Source organism: Amphibalanus amphitrite, unplaced genomic scaffold, assembly GCF_019059575.1.
Source record: "Amphibalanus amphitrite isolate SeventyFive unplaced genomic scaffold, NRLGWU_Aamphi_draft 001815F_arrow, whole genome shotgun sequence".
Lineage (NCBI taxonomy): Eukaryota > Metazoa > Arthropoda > Thecostraca > Balanomorpha > Balanidae > Amphibalanus > Amphibalanus amphitrite.
Window position 1 is genome coordinate 79,991 of NW_024883308.1, and position 9,479 is coordinate 89,469.

Here is a 9,479-nt window from a genome sequence, read left to right on the forward strand (position 1 = left end):
ACGGGCGCAGCAAATCCGCCGCCGCCCTGGCGGTGACCTTGACCTCCGCTGTCTGGTGCGGCTCCAAAGCCAAGCCGGCGCAGCCGGCGTGGAATTGGGAAGACTCGTGCTACCCCAACTCGGCACATTTGTCCACCCCTGCTCTGGTGTCATGGGGTGGGCCATCCGGTGCCGTGCTGAGGGTACAGGTGACTCCTCCAGTGCCGCGGTGAAGTACTGTGTCGCTATCGAGTGTCCCCACGCCCGTCCGTGTGAATCGTGAGCGCTGCCTGTATATCGAGCGATGTCCATGGGAGTCGTGAGCGATGTCCGTGTGACTGGCGAGCGTGTGCGGCGCCCGGACCCATTTCAGTGTGAACCCCGAGCCACGGACAGTGACCAATGGGCCCGAGGGACGGCTGGCCGGCCTCAAAGGGAGCAGTGGTGTACTCCTGGTCGGCAGGGAGCTGGCCTGGAGAACCTCTTGGCCAGGGTGTAACTGGTGACCACGGTCCGACAATAAGGCCGTGGTAGCTGCCTGAAACGCAGCGTAGGACGCACAAACTGCATATGAGGTGTCATCGGACGATGTTAGGCATTGTTTTTGCGCCGCACCCAATCCCTCCGTTCGTTCAGAATAGGCACTTAACCTCCTCCATCCCGCTAACAACTGACTGGCAGCCCAGCCTGAGCCGGTGCTATATTTGCAATATGGATCATTGCTCGTTAGCTACTGCCGTGAATCGGAAGCGTTCACCTTCTGATCCTTGGAGGCGGAACGGGAGCGGATGCAAATTTTACAAACGTCTAAATTGGCGAGCTATATTTTTCGCATATCCTGGTGCCTATTTCTGTCATTGACTTTTATTTCATCTTAGTGATAACTTATAGGATCAGAGACCTTTTTTCGCATACGCCAATGAAGTGTTATGCTACATATACCTGTGTGCTAGCGTATCATTTTCGTATCATGCGATCATAGTTCATCATAGTGCCTGAACTTATAGATCTGCTTTAGGTATTGTTTATCCTACGTGAGAACGATAGAGCGATGACAACCTACACTGGTGACTCTACCTCATTTACGCTGTTTTGCTTCAGTGTGTGCCTTTGTTTTTATTTTATTTCGCCAACGCCATCCCTTTTATCAGACCTCAGCGCAGTGGCTTTAAATGTGTTAGAATGCTTGGCTCTTCGACGGTATCAGACATGCTAAGTTTTTACCTCAGCTACCTGATTGTTAAACAAGTTCCTGGCAGATCTGCAAGGCTCATCAGCCTTGTTTCTTGCTCGTCCTCGTTTGTTTGTATCACCTGAACACCAGCGATTGACAGACAATCTACAGTGTCTGCTAGCATGAACAGCAAGTCCACGTACCATTGACGAACAATAAAAACACGTTCATAGGTAATGCGATTTGAAAAAAAGATGTGAAGTGCTGAGTGGCTTTTAGTAATACCAGAACGTGCCAGCTGCTCTAGACGTGTAAAGAGAGACAGCCTTCTGCCCATGCAGACTGATAATCACTGCCGATGAGGACAGGCATGTTTGCGTTGCGTCCAGTCCAGTCACTAAAAGAAAGAAGCGAGTCCCGGTATCCTTACAACTCCGGTTTGCTTTTCCAGCACCCAAAACACTACCACCGTTCCGTAATCGGCTCATAGTGTATTGCATTAAATATTGCATAGTGAATTACTATAACAGTGACTGAAACAGCAAGCAGCGTCAAATGACGGTCGAAAACATGCGTGAGGTTGGTAGTTATCACCGTTAAAAGCGTCAAATAAATGAAAATGTCCGAATAAATTACCAGAACGGAACGAGTACGAAAAAAAGTGACATTTTAACACCATTTATTCTATGAGCCGTTCACGCTTCCCCAATACCAAAAACAAACGTGTCCGCAGACACGCCGAGAACAGAAAGCATCTTCTTTGTACAAAAACCTGGCGGAAGATGAGTGGCAGGGTAATAGGTGGCTGGTCTGTCGGCTGGGCCCCCGGCCGGTCGCCGTGTGAAGGCGCTCGGCCGGGGGCCCGTCAGCCAGCGGGCAGCAGGCACAGCGGCACGCCGCGCCGCGCGCCGGCCCGGCCCGGAGACGGCCGGCGCGGCGCGGCCGTCACCGGCGCCGGCGGCCGGCCGGAGCTGCGGCCGGGCCCCGGCCCGCCGCCGGCCCCCTCCTCCAACACCACCAGCTCGTAGCCGTCCTCATAGGCGGCGCACGCCGGCCTAGTTGCGGCCCTTCCGCTGGCGAGGCGACTGCCGCGGGCTGTTCTTAGGACTGGAGCCTGAAATGGGACACGGAGCGGGTCACTCGGCGTGTCCAAGGAGGGCGCAGTTCACGCTACACCGTCAACTGTGAACAGCACTTCAAAGGGTACAATACAGGCACACGACCAGTCGCTTTGACAATTGCAACACAACTTTGTTCAAAAATCGAAACACTTCGATTAAAGTGGAATAATACAAAAAAGTGACGACGCAGTAGGTTGACTAATGATGTTTCATCCCGCTGCCCGCCCCGTGTATCGGTCGGCCGGCGCCCGGACTCACTCTGCAGGGCGCTCTGGGGCAACCAGTCATAATCCACACCGCCGTTGTCCGCTGTTCCGCGCTCAACAGTTGTGTGGCGGCCCCTTTTCCGGCGGCCGAAGCCGGCCAGAAACTGCTGTCCGGCCACCAGCACGAGCACGCAGAGCGCCGCCAGGAACACGTACAGGAAGAACGTCTCGCCGTCCAGCCCCTCGTCCACCTCCACGATGTTGACCGTCTCGTTGAACACAGCGCTGACGAACTGGCGGCCCGCCTGCGGAGGGGCAGTCCAGCGGTGAGCGCGTGAAATAATACGGGAAACGACACGGAGGGACCCAGCAGCAAAAAAAAAAAAAAAAAATACCTCGTCTTCGCACATTTTCGGGGCTAGCCTCTGATGGTGTATGGTTTTGAATGTCTGAGACGCTTATAGTGGCACAAATCATTATTTTCCCCTCATATTTTGCCGAACTCTGTAAATCGGTTTTACTTACAATCCAATAATGGACATTCGAATTATTTTTATTCATTTCGATATATTTGAAACGAGAAAACTTTTTTAATTTAATTAGTGCATTTTACTTGCAAGATGAGATCTGTTGAAGTGCATCAAGAAACGACCAAAGGCAGACAAAAATATAACACTGTTCATGTTTTGCCTGGGAATGTAATTTAAACAGCATTCTTCGAAGAGAGACGAAAGCGCCTCATCTCAAAGCATAAGCAGCTCTGCTTGATAGGATACATTGCAAATGTCTGTCGAGGCATGTCTGTCCAGACAGGCTACCCGGGAGCTGCTGGACGGCGGCAGTGCCGCTCCCGTCCCCCTGTCCGTCCCGTCTGGCGTACCTTATCCTTGTAGGCGCAGTTGATCTGCAGGCCGAACGGCCGGGCGGCGAACGCGTCAGCCACGATGAACGAGTACGAGATGGTGGCCTGCTGGCGCGGCTTCACCGAGCGGAAGTAGCCGATGGCCGAGAAGTTCTGGATCACGTAACTGCGGGAGCGACGACAGTGACCCACAGTTGGTAAAAGGGACAAAACGACGGCATTGGTACCATCTGCTGGCTAGGACATTAATTTGAACTGCTTAATTCAACACTTGCCATCAAAATATTGATTAAAAAATAATTGAACACCATTATTCATGTCTGTTATTGAATTTTACATTTGAAACACCCTGAGAAAAAGCAACCTCCAGAGAAGCTAAAACCTATTTGTAACGTAGGCATTAAATAATATTGACCAAGCAAGCAAGAGTTGTCTGGTCCATGGTAAAATGCCCGCGCTTACACACAGCGTACAGTAAATGCCATTGCTCACTTGAAATCCTGCGGGTAGCGGAAGGAGGCGTCCACGGACTCCACGAGGAAGTCGTCCGATCCCTTGTTGGTGAATCCGACCAGAAACTCGACCAGTTTGCCGGCGGGCAACTCTGCAGGAGGGAGGGCGGGACGTCAGCAGCCCAACTCGCAACACGCAGAGTCGTGCACACGACTCGTGATAGACAGCTCGGAAATGGCGTGAACTTACCGTCCAAATGTACGGCGGATGTTAAGTTATGTAGCAATGAAGAGCATTTAAACCACAAGGACACTTGCCTGATTAGTTTTGGCAGACATAGGATCCATTAACCCGCGACCTGGTGGGGGGGGGGCTATTTTTTGCCCCCCCTCCAGACTTTTCGATATATCTCCAGAACCGCTGCGCCGATCGTCACCAAACTTTCAGTACCCTCCCGGACATCAATTTTACACATTGTGACCAAAAATTTTTCCAAAGGCTATAATAGGTTGGCCGGAAATGACGTCAGAGTGACGTCATGTTCTGCCGTTTTCGACCCAAAAAAGGGTTTCACGGGAAGAGCTGTCAGGCCTATAGCTCTGCAAATACAGAAAAATGATTAAGACATAAAAGCTGTAGATTGGACAGGGCTACAAAACTGCTATCTCGGATTTTTGAAATTTTTAGATTTTGACCCCCAAAAATCAAAAAATAGATTTTTTGGATATAATAATAGAAAAATCCAAAAAGTTTTTCGAATTTCGCAAAAACCGGAATAAATGTGATAGTCCTTACCGCCTTCCATCCACATACCAAATTTGAGATTGATACCTCTTTTTTTGGCGAAGTTATGGCGAAAAAACTGTTCAAAATTGATGACGTCAAATTTTCAAACTCAATTTTTAGCAATTCTAGACCCCGTAGCGCAAAACAAAGACCACCATTAGACTCCCCGTGACGAGCTGCATCGAATCAATACCCATTTTATGCAAAACTATCAACTTTAAAATTTGACCTTTTTTGGCCTGACCTTGACCTGACCTTGACCTGGACTTCACCAGAAAGTGACCTAAGCCGTACCTGATAGTCTTATAACCAACACCATTGAGTTGGAAATGAAAAATTGGCCATAAAACATGTATCACACAACCTTAGTAAAGTTGGGCTCATGTGACCTGACCTGTGACCCTTGGTGACCTGACCTGTGACCTGACCTGGTATTGCCAGTGACCTCTAATAGCAATATATCTACTAGGCAACTGACGCCCTACCGCTGATTCTCGACAAAATGCGTTTTCCTCGGTGTTATAGCGCATTCCCTAGAAGACCCGTGAACGGTGAAACATTTCATCTTTGACCTGACCTGTGACGTCATCGGTGACCCCGAGGTCAATGAAATTTGGTTTCCTTCGACAAATTTGACAGGCCTTTCGAACGCCGTTTGAATTTTGCGGATCCGTCCAGTAGTTTCGGAGATACGAGGGGGGGCAAAAAATAGCCCCCCCCCCCCACCAGGTCGCGTTATAAACAGACCCCACCAGGGCGCGGGTTAATAGACCTAAATAGCAGATCAAAGCTGCAGAGTAAATTTCTTTCAGAACAAGCAGCGGTCGCATGCACACATGCAAGTCGCCGGCGGCGGTCGGCGCGGTGCTCCGACGCACGCACCCATGGCTCCGGGCGCGGCGGCCACGTCAGGCCGCACGAACAGGATGGTGGTGTCGGCGTTGGGCGAGGCCTTCGGAATGCCGTCGTCCTCCTCCTCCTCTGCGTCCGCCACGTCACCGGTCTCGGCTGGAACAGACCGATAACAGTGCCGTGACGGGGAACGTTGTGCTCATTTGTAATGGTATTTGGGGATAAATGTATGCACACTTAATTCAAATCAATGAAAATAACTCACAATTCCCTCACAAAGAACTAAAAGTCAGAAATGAGCATGATATGGGGTTTGGCTCCAGAAAAATAAATGGATGGAAAATGAATAAAACATAAAACATCTTCAAATTACCCACACTTGACACCACGACCAGCTGTAAAACAGAACTGTAATACAAATACAAATTTAGCATAAACTTACCTTCATCACCATCAACATCCACATCCTCATCAGCTGCGTCCTCCTGAATGTCATCCTCTGCCCGGGCAATGGGCAGGGAACCTGAAAAGAGGAGCAGGTGTGTTAAAACTCCAGCAAAAATCACTGTCAACACTAACACAACATTCAATGCTGATCCAGATTGAGTCAGTAAGGGCCCAGCATAAGTGCCAGAACTTGTCAGCATAAGTGAAGAAGAGACCTGAAGATAAAACCTTTTCATAGAGCTTATCTGCAACTTCATTGAACTATTTTTACTTTTGCTAGAAATCATCCAAAAATGATCATCATCTTGTCAGTCTTGAAAATGGGCACCTAGTGCCAAAACATATTACCTATCAGAGAAGGCTGAACAGAGTGACAAAATAAGGAATTATATGGTTAAGTTAACTTTATTGGTACCAAATGACTAAATATAAAATAAACTCAGCTATATTTTCTATATGTTCTTAATTCTAGTATGAATTAACAACATACTGATACATTGATTAGCTACTGATCTTAATAGTAGTAAAGCAGGCATCATACTTTTTTTTTTGCAACCAAGGAGAAGCGCTGTATGTTAGGTTGTAGGTTGTAGGTTTTAGGTGGTAGGTTTTAGTTTTTAGGTTGTAGGTTTTAAGTTTGAAATTGTAGGTTGTAGGTAAGGTTAGGTCAGGTTTGGTTAGATTTGGTTTGATTAGAAAGCAGCTATGGGTATAGTGCCTCTCCATCTCACCTTGATTGCAAAAAAACAAGTGTGACACCTGCTTAAAGCTACACTGATTTCCACTAACATATATAAGGAAATACATGTAAGCATATGATAATAAATACATAGGAAATATATAAAAATATGAAATAGCTTATACATATAAGGGAAAATTTAAGCAAACAATGGCAAAATGTCTTCTTTGAAGATTGACTCATATTGTGTGAATGGAGGTAGGTAGGTCGCAGGAACCTAGGTATCACACGAACAAAAGCTTAAGATTATGGGCTCTGGTATTAACTGGATTATTTGCCAGCTGGCGCCGTATGGTGGCGCTATCAGAGCTTCTTACATATCAATGCTAGATATAAAAGAATAAATATTTACCTATCAATTTTTCATTTTAAGCCATTTGAAATATTTATGTCCATCTACTGCCTCGCTTATATCTATATTTAAATACCTATTGTACGTCGTCAGCTGGCCAGCCAGCTGACACAATCCAGTTTTTACCAAAGCCCAAGATTATCAGCAACATATAACTCCAGCACTTTTTTAGCATGGAGCTCAGCATAACTTTTATATTTTTTCATTTCAGCACTACATCTAAATAAAACAGCTCTAACTATTAATAAGTTCAGGAAAAGCAGGCTTTGACATGACAAACTAATATCCATTGCTGTTGCTCTCCACATATCATTTTATGGGCACCCACTTAATGTTTTTTAATAGAGAAAACTAAAGCTTGTTTCAAATTCATCGATTGTTACCTATATGATATACCTAGGTATGTGAACTACAAGCAAAACAGCGAAAAATAAACGAAGTTATCAATCTATGATGGTGATGCCACGCCGACTTATGTAAACCTTACCAGAAGGAGAAGCGACGAAAAGCACTGCAGGTAGGACCAGCACAGTCAGACATAGCAACTGACTTAAATTACACTTCATGTTTAACTATTTCTTATTCAAACCCGTCTTCAATCTATGCTTGTCCGAAAGACAACAACCCGTCAAGCCCGGCTGCCAAATCGTCTGCGATCCTCCACAATCGTGCTCACGCATCTGGCAAATAATCAGTGGCATACCATATTCTAGTTTTAAAAACATTTTCCATCAAGAAAATGGAAAAACAAAATCATTGTATTTCGATAACATACAAAAGCTATTTTTCAAATTTGACTGCTTTGTTTTAAAACGAAACGAACTGTGGCAAAAGTTGAAACTATTTCTTACAACTCGAACGTTGACCTGAACATACTAATGGGCCATCAGCTAGTATATACTACCAAGCCTGCCAGCACGTCAGCGGCCACGTTCGTTGCGACGCGGCCGCCGGGTACGTTCTCTGACAAGTGAGAGGCCCGCGGCCACGGAGCAGCGAGGGCGACAGCGCCGGGTCCGCTGCGGTCGCCGTCCTCTCACTTTCGCTAATCTTTTTTCCCTTTTTTGAAGACAAATGTGTTATACGGTTACGGCCTAGAGCAGCACAAATCGACGGATCGACCAATAAAAAATCGCCTATGTATGTAAGGGCATGACCCGACATATGATGACATATCACATGACGTCTGCACTTGGCAGTGAATAGTGATGGATCCAGAGGGGGGTCATGGGGGCCATGCCCCCCTCGGGCCTCCCGGGGGGCACCATCACGGATGTTTTTTTTTAATGCATCACGGAGGTCACCGACGGGAGCTTCAACCCAGAGGTCTCCTTAGGGGGCACCATCCAGAAGGTCTATCAGAACAAGGTACCGTTTCCGGGGTCTCCCGTGAGGCCCATTTTTGTCTCTCGCCTCGGGTGGAGCTATTTCCATCCCGAGGTCCGCGGGGGCACCATCTCGAGTTCTCCGGGGGCACTATCCCGAGTTCTCCGTGGGCACCATCCCAAGGTCGGAGAGGACACCATCTCGAAGGTCCGAGGGCACCATCCCGAGGTCTCCGGTGGCACCATCGCAAGGTCTCAGGGCAGCATCCCGAGGTCTGAGAGCAGAGGGGGTATCATCCCGAAGTCTCCGGGGGCACCATCACGAAGTCTGTCTCCGGGTTAGAGATTGCAATCCCGGAACGTTTTGCCAATCCCGGGACCACGAAAGTTTTTATTTCGGGATCCCGGGATCCCGGGCGCGTATTCGCCAATTGTATTACACGAATCGGCCCATCAACTAGCGACATCTCTAGTGCGACGTCATAGCCATCCGCCGCGACAATGCATGCATTGAGGCTAGATTTGAGTTGAGACTATTTTTGCATTGTATATGGCTATCAGTCATGAATGTTTCGCCGTAGCCGAGTGGTTAGAGTCTCGGTGTGATGGACGACAGGTCGGTGGATCGATTCTTGCTTCAGCGGTTCTTTTCTCTTAAAAAGAAGTCGGTCGTAGACGCGCATTTTTGGCCCCTACGTTCTCACGCCAATATCGTACGCCCAATAAATCTCTGACAAGTGTTCATCTGATTAAGGAATAAGTTGCAAAAGAACTGCAGTTGCAGTCTATACCTGAACTACCAATTTTGTTACGGCACTGTCGATATTCGTCAAAGTCGGAAGAGCTATTATGAAACACACTCGAATGACAACGGATTCCTGTATTATTTCATCGATCAGATAAGACATGTATAGAGATAAATTGATGACAGCCCGCCGTGAGCATGCAACTTAACAACCAGTCCCAAGTTATCTTCATAAACGTCTAATATAAATCTTTTGACTTTAACTAGATTCCAAGTAAGAGGACTTAGGTATCCCCTGGCGGCTGAAATGTAAAAGTTATAGTTAGGGCATAGCTCCTATAGATGACGCTCTGACGGCTGGAAACTGATTATCTCGTCCCGTGATTACGCTAACAGCTATGCCGAACTTTTTTTGTGCATGGTGATTCTTACACGAAA

General features: G+C 47.5%; 1 protein-coding gene across 1 annotated transcript; it reads right to left on the bottom strand.

Annotated features, from left to right (window-relative positions):
* Positions 1 to 1,623: 1,623 nt before the first annotated feature.
* On the bottom strand, positions 1,624 to 7,636 carry LOC122375312 (translocon-associated protein subunit alpha-like). Its single transcript, XM_043354623.1, has 7 exons — positions 7,459 to 7,636; positions 5,876 to 5,956; positions 5,464 to 5,589; positions 3,835 to 3,946; positions 3,361 to 3,508; positions 2,533 to 2,785; positions 1,624 to 2,267 (listed from the first exon to the last, which is right to left on the bottom strand). The coding sequence occupies exons 1-7, from the start codon at positions 7,535 to 7,537 to the stop codon at positions 2,209 to 2,211; spliced, it is 858 nt and encodes a 285-aa protein (XP_043210558.1). The 5' UTR covers positions 7,538 to 7,636; the 3' UTR covers positions 1,624 to 2,208.
* Positions 7,637 to 9,479: the final 1,843 nt, after the last annotated feature.

Bases quoted from the DNA above. Each gene is read 5' to 3' on its own strand.
- LOC122375312 (XM_043354623.1), bottom strand. From the start codon at position 7,537: ATGAAGTGTAATTTAAGTCAGTTGCTATGTCTGACTGTGCTGGTCCTA. The intron at 5,590-5,875 runs GTAAGTTTATGC...GGTCTGTTCCAG, and splicing joins GGATGTTGATGGTGATGAAG to CCGAGACCGGTGACGTGGCG. The intron at 2,786-3,360 runs GTACGCCAGACG...GCCCCTCCGCAG, and splicing joins ACTGCGCCTACAAGGATAAG to GCGGGCCGCCAGTTCGTCAG.